Below are 18,919 nucleotides of genomic sequence, written 5' to 3' on the forward strand. Positions count from 1 at the left end.
ACAATAAACAAATAGCACTGATAACTCATTTATAATAAATCAATTCCCACAGAGGAAATGGGAAAGATCACCAAATCCACACAACTCAACTTGCTGAAAGCATGAGCACAATTTTACATTAAACAAGTTACTATGTGAATTTCCAGCATGCCACCTGTTCAGCAACATGCATATTTGTGTGCTTGCCTTCCCTCCCCCTCTCATTTTCCCTCTCCTATAACACGCCAGATTCAGATGCAGGCATACACTAAAGAACAGCAAACAAATGACCATGTTTGTAACTTGCATCATTGTAACCATTCTTTGCAATTTCTCCAAAGAATACAGTATCTTAGATTAAAGATGCCATATGTTGGTGTTGGGTTTTCCCCCTCTCCTTGGTTTTTTTTGTCCCATCTTACCAAGGAACCTAATAGTCTCTTAGGATACCTTGAGGACCTTCCCTGCACCCCAAATGGTGAGTAAACCAAGCTCTACTAGTCTGGCAAAACTCAGAGGGCATTACACAAGTTTATTCTGAGTGCCTCCAACATATGGAAAGCAACACGCCAAACGGGTAACCCCATAAAGCTGAGCTTTCTTGTACGCACAAACTAGAAGAGTACCATAACCTTTCCTCCTCTATCAACTCAAGTTCACCTAGTACAAAAGAAAAACATTAACAACCTAGAAGTAAGAAGGTAGCTCACATTCTGCACATATTTCAAGAAAGGAGGGAGTGCAAACTGCTGCTGAAAGAACAGACAAAAAAAGAAACCTACAAAGACTAAGTCATCTCTGAGCTGTATTCAAATAACAAGGCCATCCCAATTTAGCCATACTAATGTAGAGCCATTATTTATGCACTGGCACAACTATTCATTACCAACCCGATGCCCTGTGCTAGCTTAGAAATGGTTCTGACCCACCGAAGCTTAATTGGCTTTCTGCTTGCAGCATGCCCCCTTAGAAAACACTTAATCAATCCAACCTGGATGTGTCTTTTCAAGCTCCCAAACTTCAGCACAGCCATAATGAAGCAATTTATGCTCATATGCCTATTTTAAACATATTCATGCCTCAGCACAAGTTGGGCAGAGTTTCTATTCACAGTGTAGCATTACCCAATTGTGCCAACAAATCAAAACTTCAAGAAGCAACCTGAGCATCCAGGTTCACAATCCTACTAATCTTGATTCACATGGGGATACTGGAAAAGCTGGATTCAGGTGCAAATCGTATCTCCCAGCCTGCCTGATGCAGCAGGCAAAGGGGCCTCTGTGCAGTCTGCACATAAAGAAGGGCCACAGAAATCCTTTTCAGGAGTAAACGCTTCCTTAGCAGGACGGGGATGAAGGCCACGTTAGGACATGCAGCCTACAGCTTCAGACAAGAGATAGAACAAACAGAAAGGGACAGATGCGTTTATGCTGGAGGAGGCACGTGGACAGCCAGGCACAGGCACTGCCCCGGCCCCCAGAAGCTTTAAAACACGTGAAGCAGTAGGCATTATCCCACATGAGCTGTGGCAGGCTGCCGGCGCGCGCGAACCCGCGGCACCCAGCACAGCACAGTATCCTGCAGCGCCCTGCTGTAGACGAGGAAACCCTGCAAAACAGAACCGTCGCTGGGTGGAGGAAACGAGCGCTGAAAGCCGCCTGACGGGAGGAAGGCCCGCTCCTCTCCAGTGCTGCGGGGCAGCACAGCGGCAGCGCAGAGGGCCACAGTGGCGGGGGGGCTGGGCCGGACCTCGCCCCCTTGCAGCCCCCCGAGGCCCGGCTAGGCTTAACCCCCCGCTCCGCTTCAAACCCCCGGTCGCCGGCAACCGAGCCCCGAGCAGGTTAGCGCAGAGCCGCCCCGCCGGCCCTAGCCCCCGGCCCCGCTGCCCTGCGCGCAGCCGCCACCGGCCAAGGGAGGGTAGAAGAGGGGAAGGGCAGAGGGAGGCGGCCGCGGTACCTGCTGCGTGCTGAAATCCCAGCCTAAGTAGCAGGGAGCGGCCATTGCGCGGCGGGGCCCGTTCGGATCTCACCCTTGCCCCGCAGCGGCTTTGCAGGCCCGGCCCCCCCGGGAAGGCGCCGCCAGCCCGGGCGTGCGGAGCGGGAGGTCGGGAGTTAATTAGTGTTCCGCGCACGGGGAGGCGGAGGAGCGGGAGCAACCCCTCATGCCGGGCACGGAGGGGCTGTGCAGAGCGGTGGAGCAAGGAAGAGCTCTGGGCAGGGGAGGGGATGTGATGTGGCGGCGGGTTGCTTGGTGCCAGGGCTGCACACGGCAGCTGCTGACCACCGGTAATTGGGAGCTAATACATGGGGATCCCCCAGCCTGCCCATGCCCGAGTCAGTGAGAAAACGCCAAAGCAGCTGCAAGGCGAATGGAAGGAAAACAACACGGGCAGCTTCAAACTACATTCCAAAGGAATTACGGAAATGTTAATATTCCATTACTATCTACCAGTCCTGTTGCGGTATCGCACTCTGGCTTGCACAAACACAGTATCCCATTAAAAAAATAATCAAGAACTGGTTTGCTCTTTTTCGGCTGGGAAAGTTTGGGGAGGTTTTTTGGTTTTTTATTACCTGCCATAGCATGTGACAGGCAAAGTGGAATTGCTTAATCAGAAGGCGGCTCATCTAAAATGCATTCATTCTGCAATCAAGGTGGTGCCTCAGCAGATCCTTAATGAAGTTAAATGGGTTTTACATGCCCAGGATCTTAAACTACTCTAACAGTACAAATACTTAATTTGAAATGCCCTTTAAACTGTAAAATATTACTGGATTTTGTCATATACTGAATATTTTAAATACATTTTAAATATTCCCAGTGATTTCTCAAAGCCCTAACGCCCATAGGTTTATACTTCGAGGATTTCTAATTATTATTGCAAAGAAAAACCCTTAAAACATTAGCCCTGAAGACTCTCAACCTACAATGCAAACTAACATTCTAATATGCTGACTTTTAAACCCATTTTACTCTATCACAGCACCTTTGAATATTCTGTATTGACAGCACCTGTATTAGAAATGCAACCACAAAATTTTTAAATAAAAGTTTTATTGAAAATTGTCTGAAAAAGATTTACAATGTGTGAATCCCTTTAAATGCATATTGTTATGGGCCTGCGTTTTAAAGTCTGATCCTGCAAATCTATCTGAATAGTTTGCAACCACGAAACATCCAAATGAAGTAAGTGCAAGTACAAGTCCATTTAAAAATAAAAGTATATGGTCACCCAGTTTGTAGTTTGTCTTTTTTAAATCAGATGGCCACCAGGTAGTGGTGGAATTCTGCCCCCCTCTAAGTAGCTCACACTGGATGAACATGTCCTGAACGAAGGTCTCACTTAACCAAGAGGCTGTGAAGGAAATAAAGGGTTCTTTAAATGTTACCAACTGGTTCCTTAGTGGAACTCTTGCCAGAAAGCAGAGGATCAAAAACAACATAGAGGCTGCTTTTCCATTAATGCAGGATGTGACTGCTGAGCCAAGGAGAGGCTTACTTTGCCCTTTAACTTGCTGCATGTTCCCTATAAACAAGTAACAGATAGAGAGGCTGAGGCTTGAAATGCTGCCATTTTCAAAATACTGAAGAGAAACTGAAGTCAGTTTTGAAAGCTGTAAGAATGATAAATTACTTCAGAAAAAGAGACATTAGTGGATTTCTTTTCTTTTTTTAAGGAGGTATTGGTTAGTATAAAGAAAATAACAGTTTATAAATAAAGCAATCTTACGAGGATGTAAGAATCAATTACATTCTTCAGCAGTCAGATCAGAGGAATAGTCCCCAAAAGCAAGAAATACTTTGCTTTAAGCAGCACAGAAAAGTTGGGGCTGGAATAACCACCCTTTTGTTATCAGATCTCATTAAATGAGGAACAAGGGTGCAAGACAATAGGGTAGGAGAATCCAGTTAAGGACAGAATGGGAATGTTAATATTGCTACTTTCACTCTTCATGTTTCTGTAGTTTCAAGTTTGGAGAATCACTGCCTTACCCAATTACACTGTTGTTCACCCTTCCACCAAGGCAGCGTTCTCTTAAATTTAGTTATTTGTGTATGGAAAATGTGCATTGTTGCTGTTCTTCCTGCATTAAAGTCCATGCTTGCAGATACTACCACAGTCTCTAAAATTGTTTCTTGAAAGCAAATGAGGTATAGCTGTGCAGTTATCAGTGAAGTTGCAATCATGTAGTAGTGATGTTTTAGCACTGACAAATCCAGAATTTCCAGAGGGGATGGACAAAATGCCATTTATAATTGAAATGTCACCACTGCAGATTAACAGCTTGAGGCAGAGCACTGATTAATCACTCAAGACACGGAGCAGCGTAAAGGGAAAAGCAAGTTTATTCCCCTTTTCCTATTAACTAGTTTCTGACCTGATGGAGAAGCAATACCTCCATGCTCTGCTAGGCCCTTGGCTGTTCTGATAAGTTGTAACTAGTATGCCAATTAATGCTTTTTTTTCTTCCCCCACTGTCAAGTTAACTTCAACTGCACATTCATTTCAATTTATTGCAAACCAAATTATTTTAACTGTATTCCATATTCCTACATAGTGGTATTTTTCACTTTTTATTCCCACTTTGAGTATCAGAATCTGTCTCTGATCTGTGTTGCATCCTGATATGAACTTAGATTTAACTGCATTCTTCAGCTTCATGCAGGTGAACACCTTCAAAAACAGTGACAGCCTAACTATCATGCTTCATCATCATCACATCATCTTAGACATGCCAACAAGCTCCAGAATAGATAGATCAGACCATTGATATAAATTAGGATTACTAAATTGACAGCAGTCCACCTATCCTGATTTATACTGGCTATGTAATTTAATGGGATGTGGAAGTACTTACACCTTCACACAACGTAACAGAAGTCCATGATCCACTCCAAAGCTACCAATCCTTTTGCTTCCAGCATTTGATTTTGGGTATCTAACTAGTTATTTTAAGTAGTAGGGCAGCCAAATGTTTCCAAGCCCACAACAGTTATTTCACATGCATACATCAGCATCAGTTGGCATTGCAGAAACAATGGGACAGATAAGAGTCACTGAACGTACAGGCATCAGTTCGGCACATGCAGTACAACTGCAGCAGCCCGTGTTAGACCTAGCACTGTTAGGTCTGCTGGCACAATTATCTTTTTCCCAATCTTTAATTAGCCTCAGAAACATAAAACATAGTAAGCTGGGTCAGATAACTCACAACCTATTAGCCAAGTAACTCAATAGTCACATGTAATGCCGCTTAATTAGGTGGGAGATGTTTACAGTGTTAAGCTCCAAGTAGCACAACAATAACACATTAACACATCACCTTAAAAAAAAATAACCTTAGTTTGAGCACTAGACCTGCCTACTGGAAAGGTATCTCAACAATGACAATGCTCTAAAGGTCAGTCCCTTTCTACTTAGCATTGCAGGTTCTCTGCTATCACAGAATCTCCAGCAATGTTTAACCAAGTACAGATCACAGAATCACAGAATGGTTGAGGGTCATCATCTAGTCCAACCTCCCTGCCTAAGCAGGGTCACCTACAGCACATTGCTCAGGAATGTGTCCAGACAGCTCTTTAATATCTCCAGGGAAGGAGACCCACAATCTCTCTGGGCAACCTATTCCAGTGCTCAGTCCCCACAGTAAAGAAGTTCTTCCTCATGTTCAGGTGAAACTTTCTGTGTTTTAGTTTGTGCCTGTTGCCTCTCAGCCTATCGCTTGGCACCACTGAGAAGAGTCTGGCCCCATTCTCTTGACACCCTCACTTCAGATACTTTTATACATCGATCAGATCCTCCTGGAGCCTTCACTTCTCTAGGCTGAACAGGCCCAGCTCCCTCAGCCTCTCCTCATGTGAGAGATGCTCCAGACCTTAACCATTCTAGTAGCTCTTTGCTGGACTTGCTCCAGGAGCTTTGCGTCTCTCTTGTACTGAGGAGCCCAGAACTGGGCACAGTACTCCAGGTGTGGCCTCACCAGTGCTGAGCAGAGAGGGAGGATACCTCCCTTAACCTGCTGGCAATGCTCTTCCTAATGCAGCCCAGGACACCACCGGCCACCTTGGCCACAAGGGCGCATTGCTGGCACATGGACAGCTTGTCCACCAGGACCCCCAGGTCCCTCTTTGCAGAGCTGCCTTCCAGCAGGTCAGACATTATAACAGCAAAAATGTTTTCCTTTCCCTGAATATGTATTTACCCATTGAAGTTACTTTTGCACATGATTTTGTGGTAACCACTGTGTTTGTCCTTACCTCCAAATGCTGTGGAGACTCTCATTATTCATTCTGTAAGAATAAAAGCAATGGATTGAGGTAGCTGTTATCCACTCTAATTTTACCGACTGTACTCTGAACAGATGAAAGTATCTATAAAGACCCAGCAAAAGTCCTATGCATGAGTTCCACAAGAGGAAGTCTAGATCACAGTTGCTACATGGAGACTGAAGACATAGCTTATTTTGGTATAGTAATAATTCCACAAACGCATTGGTCGATCTAATTCTTGACGTGCATATTCAAAATCCCAAGTGTGGTACTGCATTAACCAATTAAGGCCCTTTGCAGAGACCTCAGGAAGAAGTGGCGCAGGATTCCACATAAAAGCATAGGAGTTTACATGAACAATGGGTACAAGAAAAGAATTTAAATGATGGCTCAACTACACAATCTCAATTATACTGTCAGTTTCATAGGTATTGGTCCATTTGCAGCTTCTATTTAATCATATACATAAAATCCTCCAATTTCACTTCAATTGAATTCAGCAGAACATGCGTTGACTTGAGTGAGTACTGAATCAGGCACTGTGGAATTGTATCTGGTTTTACATACTCTAGTTTTACAGATGTAATTTCATTGACTCAATTAGGCTACTAGTGATTATGGAGTGCAGTACAAATTCCTCAGGAGATCTCTGCATGGAAGTGAAGCGAAGGATGTTTCTGAATAGCAAATTATTTTTAGGATACTTTCCTCCCCTGCAAAGATTCCAAGTCCATATTCATTTTCACAATAATAATAGTAGTTATCCATCCTCTTTGGATGACTGTCTTAACTAGAGTCATTTGCAAGACTTATTAAAGTTAACTTATACACCCTGCAGATTTCCTTGAAGATGAATACTGAAGTGGTTTGTGTCCTAATGCTCAAAAGCAAATATCTCAGAAGCAAGATGTTGTCATCCAGATAAAACTTTTCATTAACAACAGATTAACCAGTTCTTTCATGCTGTACTTGATTCTTATCAAACTCCACTTACAGATAAGTACATTTTATTGATTAAAAACAATCTAAGATAAACTCATCCCTACTGAAACAATGCCTGAAGTGGAAACTAATAAGGGCCAAGCCTTGCAGTTTTCAGCACTATCCTGCAAGGATCAAAATCATTTTGCAATCAAGAATGAATCAAAATCATGGAATTTACAGATGGAAAAATCAAAGCAGAAAATTTATATAGCTTATCTAATTTGTTTTAGGCCCTGCTTGAAATTCTCCCAGAGTTCCTATATGCATATTGTGTCTTTTGGGAGAACAAATAAAGAGGTTGCTGTCATCTTCCTGAGCTGTAACCATCATAGAATCATAGATGAGTTAGGGTTGGAAAGGACCTTAAGATCACCTAGTTCCAATCCTGCTGGCATGCGCAGAGATGCCTCACACTAGACCATGTCGCCCAACCTGGCCTTGAACAGTGCCAGGGATGGAGTATTTACCACTTCTTTGGGCAACCTGTTCCAGTGCTTCACAACCCTCATAGTAAAGAACTATAACTCTACGAATAGGAAACACTCGGAGAAGTAGTTGGTGTAGAAAAGATACTTAGGTACTAGTAGCAGAAACATGAACTCCACTGCCCAGCAACTGGAATTTAAGGCATCTGTAAGATCAAGGAAGCTTCAATGAATTTACAAAAATCCTCTGAAGATGACTATTGAAGGCCATTCCTTTCCCTCTCACCTTCTTTTCATGGACAGTTTTATGAGGTCAAAATCGAGTAAACCTAATCATCTTGTTTGTCACACTAATTTAAGAAACCTGAAAATGAAGAAGGAAGGCTGAGAAACTGCAAGGGAAGATGTCAGGTTTCAGTTGTTTAAAATCTCTAACTGGTAAATACCTTCCGTTTCCTCTTAGACTTGTCTCTGCACATTGTCATTTCTAAAAGAGGATCTCGTAAGTTCTCAGTGGGCAAGGGCAGCAGAACTACAAAACAAACAACAGCTGCTGACCCTAAATTTTTGATGCTGATTGTTTGCACAGGGACGGATTCAAGTCCGAACAATGCAGACATCCAACAAGAGTGAGCAGCCCTCTAACAAAGCAAATTTCAGCATTTTAGTTTACTTACCAGAGCAACTAACACTCCAAAGAAAGATTACTTAATCCTCAAGAGCAACAGAGTCAAGACAGAAGAACAGAGATTTTTAAACGCTGATTAAGCCAGGCACAAAACACACATACAGAACATCTGCTGCATTTAACTCCTCACAACCAGCACAATTCAATTGGAGATGAATCCAGTGACTTCAGTGTGACCGAATTTATCATCCAGAAGGTAAAAAAAACAAACAAACAAACATGGTTCGGCAAAGGGTATTGGATAGCACCAATTTCCTAATACATGCGAAAGCCAGAAAAGTGAGTATTAAAGGTAAAGCACACCAGTTCTGCAAAACCACTCCCAATCACTAGGGCTGGATCAGTGGTACTGGGAACTTGGTCACTTGGGAACTTCATGGATCTAAGGAACAGAAATTTGGCAAGCCATTTTACAACCTGTACTAACCAGGCAACCTTCTCAGACCAGCTAACAAAAAAACACTCCTGATTTATTTTGGATATACAGATATGTTGATATATACCTAATACACACACACTGCCTAATTATATTCATTTAAAGACTGCAAGGGATAAAAGGGGAAAATAGAATCCTATCAAGGAAATGTGGGGGTAGACTACATATGATCAAAGCTCACCAAACTTTCACAGGGACTTGAAAGAGAGCTGGGCCACCCTCATTTTGCTACACTTGAACCCTCTATGTCTGAAAGCACATGAAAAGTCAGATCAGAAGAAACATCTCAAGATCATACTGAAAACTTGCATCGTAGGCTCCTTCACCCCATAACCATGTACATGTAAAGAGCACCAAAAAGTAATCCTGCATCATCAGAAAGTTCTGTGCTCTTAACTACTTAGACCAAGCCCTAACCAGGGCAAGCTTTAAAGTTGCACTTTCAAACAATAGAAATATATATGCTCTTATCAAAAAATCACATTAAAAAGTAAACAATTACTATTGATTCTACTAATACTGTCTGGAACCCAAATAATAGCAGCCAACCTGTTTCTACCTTTCTTTTTGTTATTACATTTTCTAACAATAAAATAGTCACTTTCTAATGCTTTAAAACTGCATTTAAATTATATTAAAAAAAAAAAAAGGAAGAATAACACTCTGAAAAGCTAGAGAAAGAGGATTATCACAGTAACTCTGATTTTCCTTCTCAGTGCCAGTTAAAATCTATGGATATTTGTATTCTATCTTTGTAACCTGCATGAACAGTGTTGCACATGTCTATAATTCTGCACACGAACAACATGAATAATATACCTCTGGTTTCAGGTGTACAGTAAAATCCAGTGTTACAGGAAGTGCATTCAGTCAGTTAACCATTATGAGCATTTTTAATTATCTTTAAATCAACAATTATTCCTATAAGGTCCTCCAAACATTTTTTTAATAAAACCTAATTTCCTACTCACAAATTAATTAGCGTGAGATAAAATTAGTTGCATCTTTTTAAATGAGATTTTGCAACCAAGGTCAAGAGCAATAAACATTTACTTCAACTTCTAAAAGCCATTGCTTTTGGATTATGAAGTCTTCTCAATTTTTTTGCCTCAAGGAAATGAAGAATTACTTCCATTGTGTGATAGAAGAATAGACTTCTGGGAAGTATGGCACTTCAGACTTCAGTTGGCAATCAAACGAAGATCACTCATAGATGATGTTTTGGATGGGAGTTTGCTCAATTAAAGGCAAGTTTTCACGCAAACCTAATCATGGCAATAAATTTTCAGAACCTATATTACTGTTAGGAAATACGTGTGCCAGTGCTAGGAAATGGCTTGACTGCTTTTATTCCTCAGCAATCTACAAGGCAAATGGAGGCCTCTAACATTTAAGACTAATAGTGCCACCTGCTGTGTATTTTAAAAGTACACAGTGGTCTGGAGAGCCAACTAACTCAATTTAAAGACAGAACGATTGACTGATTTAAACAGAAGTCATAATTTTGCGTGTATGTATGACAATACAAAATTTTTTTGTTGCTGTTATTAGTAATACCTAAATAGGCCAGGGGTACAAAGGAAGCTGTTCCACTATGGTTTAAGAACAGAACTGGTGGATAATACATTTTCAAGTTTATCCCAGTGACATAACACAGATTAGCTACATCTGCTCACTACGCATCAAAACCACAATTAACCCTATGTACTTTGTGATAGCATGTAGGTTAGACCTGCAACTGATTTTACATATCATACCCTGGTTGCAAATTATTCACAGAACACATATATATATGTGTGTGTCTGTGTGCATATATACTAACACACATGCCTTGCTAGCAAAGTATACACGCACCAACAAACATACACACAACCATATATACACAAACCTCTTGAGACTGAATCCAGATGCCCTGTACACAGGCTTTCCCTGAAAAGGCAACAAACTGCAATGTATATGGGATTGGTTCAGCAAAACATAAGCTAATACTTTTCCTGTTTCCACCACTCTGCTGTACCTCCTGGACTTACTCACTTCATTTCACTGGGCATCTCATGTGGTGAGGCCCTGGCACAGGTTGCCCAGAGAAGCTGTGGCTGCCCCATCCCTGGCAGTGTTCAAGGCCAGGTTGGACGGGGCTTGGAGCAACCTGGTCTAGTGGAAGGTGTCCCTGCCCATGGCAGGGGGTTGGAACTAGATGAGCTTTAAGGCCCCTTCCAACCCAAACAATTCTGTGATTCTACGACTCTTTTCCCAGTTTCTGTTTTTGCTGCTTATCCATGCAAGTGTTTGGAAAGAAACTGCCTTGTATAATCCTTTTGTGTAACTATGTGTGATGGTTCTTCCATAATCCTGAGGGAATGGTACAGTACAAATAATTAATAATAATTTCTGATTAGATACTCACTCATACTTTAAATTCTCTTCTAATGAGAAGTTAAGTGTATATCTTTTGAGATAGAGCTTACATTTCACATTCAAGGATGCTATCCTGGTAGTTCTTTCTGTAACGCATAGTCAGGTTGCACAAGTCACTTTCACAGGAGGTCAGGGAGTCAAATAGTGTGACTGGAATTTTAAAAAGGCTGGGTAACTTTTATGACCATTAATAATGTTTGTATTGAATGCCAGCTCAAACTGTAACCAGGTTAATTAAATCTCCTGCCCCAATGCATACACCAACTGCCTGAAGGTCCAAAGGAGGACTCCATGTGCCAACAACTCAGAATACTGAACAAGGCAACTGAAGTACCCCTTACTACAGAGCACTTCATGTTTGTTGCTGCTGGAGGCAGAATACCAAAGCAGATCTCCCGAAGCCACGATATATCAGAACAACTCTGACACGTGCTTATTTCCAAGGTCAAGAGAGAAGCTAACTTGAAGAGTATCTACAGTGTCTGACAAACTATTGTGTTTACTGTTCTTTTCCTGGCTAAGGCAGAAAAAGACTGCAGTTGAAGTAGGCAGCATGATTTGCAAGACACAAACATATTGGGAAGGCAAAAAACTATGATTAATAAGTGAATTACAGCAGACTTAAACATAAGACTGCTGTGACTTACCAAAAGTCTATGCACTGCGTAACTAGAGCCTTGTCACCTGCACATGTACAACTTCCAAAGGGATTCCCAAGATCTGCAAGATTTAAGCCTGAATCAGTAAATCATTTATGATGCAAATCATAATTTCTGACAGTAACTGGAAAAATACAGCACACCAGCATTCTTTCCACACACTGCCCTTTCACAATGTTTATTTATGCAATGTTTTTCACTGCAAAGAACCCAGCAGATGCACAATTATATTAAAACTACTGTTTAATTGCATTATTTTTTCACATACTACTCTCTTGGGCCCTTGCAACAGTCTCATATGGACCTATTTTGGGGACAGAAACTTGCAGTTCATAGTCCAGACATAGCCTCATACTTTATTTGATAGAATACACTTTTAAAAGGGAGCAACAAGCACAAAATTATTGAGGTATAGTAAATCATTCCATTCCACACCATTTCCCCAAGAAGCGCAGCAAGAATGAAGCTGGCTAAAATTTAAGGAAGGGAGAGTGGAGACGGAAAGACACAGAATACATGGAAAGAAACCTGAAGAAAGATTTCCCTGGTGGAATTACTGTCTTGAGGAGGTCACCATGACAGCATCCCTTTAAGAATTAACATTACTGCAATAAACCAGTATTACCCACCCCTTTGTGCACCTGACTGTGTTCAATGAGGTTTTGTATTTCACTGTGTTTTCTGGCAAAGTTTCATATGCTCACAACCTTAAGTCAACATTAAATCAAACTGCCCAGTTATAATCATGAACTCTGTATGCAGTAGCTCCAGCCACACTGCATGAAGACACGCTGGCTGAAATCCACAATTTCAGAGCAGATCATGCAACTTCTGAAAGAAGTCACTGCACTTTCAAGAAAGTTACTTCTTCCTTTATGAAGAATTCGGATGCCTCATTCTTGATTTGCTTATTGCCAACACAATGAAGGAAATGTTCTGCTTCTGCATGACTTTTTCTTCCTTGTTGGAGCAGATGGTGAAGGCTTACAAATACATGACTGGTATTTTTTCAGTGACTCATACCTCAGAGCAACAGGCTTCAGATTGTGATAAGCAGCCAACCGAGATGGATGTGAGCTTTCTTGAGGAGCAGTATGACCATATAAAACAGAAGCAAAAACTGCAATCACACGTTATTGTTTTTAAAACAGGTATGCTTATATTTATAGGAAAAAATGCCAATGTAGATGTAATGACTATTTCTTTAAATCTTGAATAACTCCTAGATTTGTTCTTTTTATGCTTAGCTTCAAGAGACGTACAAAGTGAATTCCTTTTCTGTTATTTTGGGGGTTTATTCATTTCACTGAAATGTGGTCTTATGTTTATACATGACGGTGAAACACTAACATGAATTTGAAACAGATGAAAATTTTTTAGATAAGGTTTTACAGGTTTTATGTCAGTAAAATTCTAAACATAAATGTTAACTATTACAGGAGCCACGTCTTCATGTCTATCATCAGTGTATTTGTGCAATGTATTCTGTAACATTTCTGCTCTTCTGAATGCTTCCGTCACAACAAGTAATTATGGGTCTTCTGTCTCTTTCGCCCTTTTTTATCTGTGTAAAGAAATGTGTCCTACAAGACTACAGGAAGCAAGAACAAATATCAAGTAACTAGCACAAGTTGTGTTTTTGTTAAAAAGTAACTTATACTAAGAGTCACAGTGAGTAACTAAGAAGCTTTGAGCAAGAGATCCTGGGTTTAAAGTATCTTACTGCAAATCGTTTGGAAAGTACATACATAGGAAAACAATTAAAGGTATATATCACTCATCTGCCTGCTAGGTCAGACATATTTTCAACATTCTTTCACCCAAATGTCTAGAAATTCTTATGTTTAAAGAATTTAAATCTCTGTGAGGCATAAAATATATATACACAAGCTTATTTTATCAGGTATGAAAACATAACTAACTTGAAGACAAAACAGCTCATCTACTCAGCTATAGCAAAAATGTAAGTTAGTTAAAGAAAGGAAGCAGAAGTTTGTATTCAGTTTAAATTCAAATGAAGCTTCAAATATAATGAATGTAATCAGGCGATTTTTTGCAAGGACACCATTTGGTGATTAAAGAAAAGACATAAGAAAGTGATACTGCATGGTTTCTGGTAAGCTTAAAATTTAGTAGAGCTGGAAGTTCACATACAAATATTTTCATACACATACACAAATCTAAAACATTCACAACTACTGCACTCAACTTTTATCTTTAAATAACCTGCATGGAAAAGATTTGTGTTACTGTTAGAAGCAGTTAAGTTTGAGGGTTTTTGTAATGCTGAGTGCTCAGCATGTCCTGAAAGTTGATCTTACACATTCCTATGGTTTGGAAGTTGGGAAAACCTATTACATAGCTCAGGACCTTGAACCTGTTCCATGCACCTGTTTCCAAGAACATGTCAAGCAGAAATGAACACTGCCATACTGGGATAGCCTCATGTCCTACACTCTTTTAAGTTACAAACTACCCAGAAACTCCAGCTGGTACCAAAATGCAGTCCACGAATGTATCAGTATTTTGTACTGATAGCAAACCGTTTCCCTACCTAGAGGTTAAATCATGGCTAGGCTGGGAAGGGCATGATGACAATAGCACCACCACAACCCCACGCATACATACAAACCTCAAAGGCCAGACACAAAAACCTCAAGGAAGGAATGCACCTTCGGTACCTATGGTCTCAAAAATCCCTGCAAAATCCCTGTCTTGTTCCTGCATGACAGACCAACTGTCCTGCCATGATACCACAGGGATTTTGAGCATTTCAGGCTTATTGCACTACAGCTGGAATGCTATTTCCTTGAGGACTTTTAACTTTGTATGTCACTACCTGTTTGCCAGAGTCATGTAGTTGTGGACCCTTAAACAGAACATAAGATCCTCTAACTTCTCTGGGTTTTTGATCGGTGGGTTAGTAACTAAGAAGTCACCTGAAAACAACTTTCTTCTGTTCCTTCCCCAGTACACACTTCTGCCTGTTCCTGCTTATTTGAGAACAAAGAGCAGGACAAGATTTGGAAGTTGCCAGCTAGGGGATTATACAGCCGTGTCTTTATTATTTATTGGCTAAGAAGCTGAAGAAACATTAGTTGCTTTAGGAATTAAATACGAGCATTCAGCACATGCAGTCACAACAGAATAAACACTGGGACTGACTGCAGAAATCTTCCAAGTATTTCCCAAGCTAACTTGAAATAAGATTAATTTTTCTGTTATATGCACAAACACATCTGTATCTCCAAGCTCTGTGTGTGCTTTAGTCTCCTCTTTCCTGGTAACACTGCGGGAGAGCAGAAGATGTGGGTTGACACGATTCTCACTCCCAGAGCCATGCTGCAGAGCACCTCCTACATCAACCTTATGTGGTCAGCCCAGGGAGCAGTAAAAATTCTCTATGATGTTAGTGTTGTTGCTTCATCAGTGGGAGCCAAAGACAGTGCTGAAAGCCCCTCCTGTTGTACAGGTTCATTTACTGCCAGCAAATCAGCTGGATCTGACATCTTCAAATATTTCCTTGTAAATATGGTGTGAAAGACAGCTATAAAGGCAGGGGGAGGAAGCATGTGTGTTGTTTTTTTTAAAGGCAGCATCCTATTTGAACTAGCTTCATTTCAAATTCAGGGTTACAGTTCTTTTAAATGGCTACCCAGATACTGTGTTTCAGAATATAATCAGCACTCTTCCATGTCTATTTTTTCACTTTAATATGTTTCATAACTCATACTGCAACAGACACAGTGCCTACAACTCAAGCCTGTAAATAAGGGTCAGCATTCTGCACAACTCCTGCTTTAAACTAGATTTACATTAACTGAGGTATATTTCATTATACTTGCAATGCCAACAGCACCGTTTAGCTTTAGTGTAACTGTTCAGTTTCTATTCAAGGCACAGAAAGTCAGTCATATTCAGTAATTTGATGGCTGCTACGTGTAATTAAAGTAGCATTATCATTTCTGTCCCTAATGCCTTATACATGTCTAACAGTTACTTTCATACTGCATTAGAAATTAAGCTACAGGCATAGAAGAAAAAAAGAGACCAGATTCTCTCCCACTGTTACAGCTACTCTATACAGCACATGGAGCAAGCAGATTTTTCCTCTAAATAATCATTTAGGCAACAAGAGTGTGATAAGCTACTTACTTTACACAATTTATACTTACTACAATAATAAAATCATAATATTAAAAATCACACCTATATATTAATGATCCCTCATTAAGAAAAAGAAGACGTTCGCAACTTGTTTCATCTAAAAGTGGCCACAGTATTTTTAAGTTGCGATTAGAAGCTCCAAACAGTATCGAACAAAATATTTTTGTCTTTCAAATCACAGCACCTACCAACACACTGAGCAAGTCCCTACTCACCTTAAGAAGTTTTGCGTACAAGTAATTCATTACTGAAAGTCAATTCTCAATCTGTGTTGTTAATGAGTCTTAGAGTACCAGTTAGATCAATATTGACTCAAATGTCCGTTTTCACTTGACTAACCCTAAGGTGCCATTTATGTCCTCAGAACTGCAAACCCAAGCATGAAATATTCCTACTCCATAACCTGGTATCAAAAGAACTTGCACTATCCTCAGCCACAGATGGAAAAAGTATAGATAAATTCATCTGTGAAAGCTCTTCAGTTGAGTTTATGCTACAGAAATTAAACCCTTGATTTCTGCTGCCATAGTAACGTGCATAAATGCATTTCTCTTGTAGGTGAACATGAATCTGTTATCCCAGAATCAATGGTCAATGCTGTTATAATTAATAAAAAAGTTAGATCAAAGTCATTTACAGAGCATGTTCCTGTCAGGAAGGTCAGACTGGAGATGAACAGCAGTGGCAACGCACAAGACAACTCACTATGGCATACCCACCTGGGAATTCACCGCCTGGTGCAAGCCCCTTGTCAAGGAGCTACCCAGGATGTCTCCCACTGCAAGAATGGACCATGCAGCTTTGACAAAGAGAGGCTGATTTCACAGGAAAATGGCACACTGCAACCCAAGGAATTAGAAGGAGCTAGGGAACTACCTGCGCTCAGCCAATTGGGAAGTTCAAGCATGTTGAACAGTTGCAATAAAGAGGATAGCACCTGCCCAAAGCCTCCTCTGAAATCAGCCACTTCAGCAGTTTGGACACATCAACACACTTCTACAAAATGCATGCCAGCCTGCAATAAACTGAACTTTTATCCTTTCCCTAATAAAAAAGGGCCGAGAATTTCTGAAGCAGCGAAGAGGCTTGGATTATATGTCTCAGAATGAAGACATTCTGTAATACATAAAACTTAGCAAAAAACTTGAGTGAAAATAGCCTTCGTACTTACTCTGATTGACCTGCTGAGGGTCTATTACTTTTACTAGCCAAGGAAGATTCTTACTACAGCACAGTGTAAAATGAGATGTTCTTATGAAGATGCTGGGCTGTGATGACAGATACTCAGTTCTATTACTTGAATCTTGAGATACAAGAGCAATTTCATCTTTTTTTTCTTTTTTTTTTTTTTTTCCCCTCCCTCTTTTCAGGTCACCGATTTCAGAAACTAAGATTTTATCACAGCAATATCTGAAATACTTGAAAGAGCTATAGCAAAGACTAGTAGAACTACTGAAGCAACCAGGCTAACTTTCAGTAGGGTAATATTATTTCAGATAATAAACAAGTAACAAATGAAACAGTATTGAAGGTGATTGGTATAATTGATGTATGATTTCATCATTCACTTTCCTTAAAAAGAGATATTCAAGATACGTTCTGATGTGCATACTTTTAAAATTAATAAACCCCCTGCTCATTTCTATTGTTTTAATAGCAATAAATAAATGCTTTAATAGTAAATGTCACCTTTTTCTTACAAAATCTATAATAGATATTGTTGGTTCCCATCTATCCCCAGTATTTCATTAGAAAACAAAAGTCTGAAATACTTACTTAGCTCCCTGGTACCGTGTATCAACAAACCTTCCTTACCGGAGCATTATGCCTCTTTCTGCTGTTACAACTGTATGTGCAAAAAGGGGGTGTAACCATTTCAACTACACAAATATAACTGTAGGAGTACAACTATTTTTCACAGATAGGGTTCAACACTTTCTCCTGTGGCTCAACTGCACCAAAAACCTGCACAAGTTTTTAAGAGTGAGTAGTTACTGCCAGTCTCCCCTCCTGCAAGATCTTCAGAGGAAGCTGACACTATTTTTGGGTGTCTGAACCATTCCGTATCTACCTGAGCCCTGAAAGGACAGCAAAATGAAGATCAAGCAGATGCCCCACAAAGCTCTTCGTGATCCCTAGAAACAAGCCTGCAAGCACACATCTCCAGTTACCACCTTTGTCTCGAAATCACACTATCCACACATAAAATGTGAGAAAAAAAAAAAACCCAAAAAACCCAAATGCCAAAGATGCTCAGCTGTGGTTTATGTTCTTCTAGACACAAACTCTTCTCAGCAAGAAAGATAAACCATGCCCTCATGAGATATCTTGGAAACGAAGTGATACCAATGTGCTAATAAAAGCATACTGTCAAAGAGATGAGCATTATTCATTTCTAATAGAAACTACCATTTTCTTTGCCAACACAACTTCAAACCATTAATTCTTCTAATTCCACTGACTTTTGTTGTGCTCGATGGAGGATACTACGTCTGGGGATGTTTGCACAGATCTGCCAGAGCCCATGCTTCCATTGCAGAAGATTCAGGGCTGTAAGTGTATCACAGTACTTTGTAAGGTCCACAAAAGTAGAAAAAATACCATGGAATATGCTATTTCGCTCTATCTGGCCAAACACTGTTTTTGCTATGCCACTCACGAGTTTCAGACCCAAACTCTGTAGCATCCCACACTGATCCAGCCACCACTAGCAGGCAGGCAGACACTTCATCTCCTGTAAGTGACAGTCCTTAAAACAGTGCGGAAAAGCACTAGCTATTACCAACAGCCATGAGTATGCCTCAGTAACTCCTGAAGAATTTTCCACTCCTCCTCAGTAAAAGCAGCAAAATGAAGACATAGGTTTGGGAAGAGGTATTAATTGTGATTTTTT

General features: G+C 40.5%; 2 protein-coding genes across 6 annotated transcripts in view; one reads left to right on the forward strand and one right to left on the reverse strand.

The window, feature by feature from the left end:
* The window catches only part of XYLB (xylulokinase), an 84,557-nt gene extending 82,068 nt beyond the window's left edge, over nucleotides 1-2,489 (reverse strand). For all 5 annotated transcript variants that reach the window (XR_003993182.1, XM_030497673.1, XM_030497662.1 and 2 more), the window contains exon 1: nucleotides 1,936-2,489. Coding sequence is in view for 2 of the 5 variants with exons in the window: in XM_030497673.1 (XP_030353533.1) it covers nucleotides 1,936-1,980 (45 nt within the window). In the remaining 3 variants the exon portion in view is untranslated. The remainder of the gene's footprint in view (nucleotides 1-1,935) is intronic.
* Nucleotides 2,490-12,563: 10,074 nt separating this feature from the next.
* C1H9orf152 (chromosome 1 C9orf152 homolog) lies at nucleotides 12,564-18,403 on the forward strand. Its single transcript, XM_030483180.1, is given in 3 exon segments — nucleotides 12,564-13,010; nucleotides 16,585-17,087; nucleotides 17,089-18,403. Coding segments are annotated over 3 exon segments (792 nt in total). The 5' UTR covers nucleotides 12,564-12,781; the 3' UTR covers nucleotides 17,149-18,403.
* The last annotated feature ends 516 nt before the right edge of the window (nucleotides 18,404-18,919 follow it).

Source organism: Strigops habroptila, chromosome 1 (genome assembly GCF_004027225.2).
Source record: "Strigops habroptila isolate Jane chromosome 1, bStrHab1.2.pri, whole genome shotgun sequence".
Lineage (NCBI taxonomy): Eukaryota > Metazoa > Chordata > Aves > Psittaciformes > Psittacidae > Strigops > Strigops habroptila.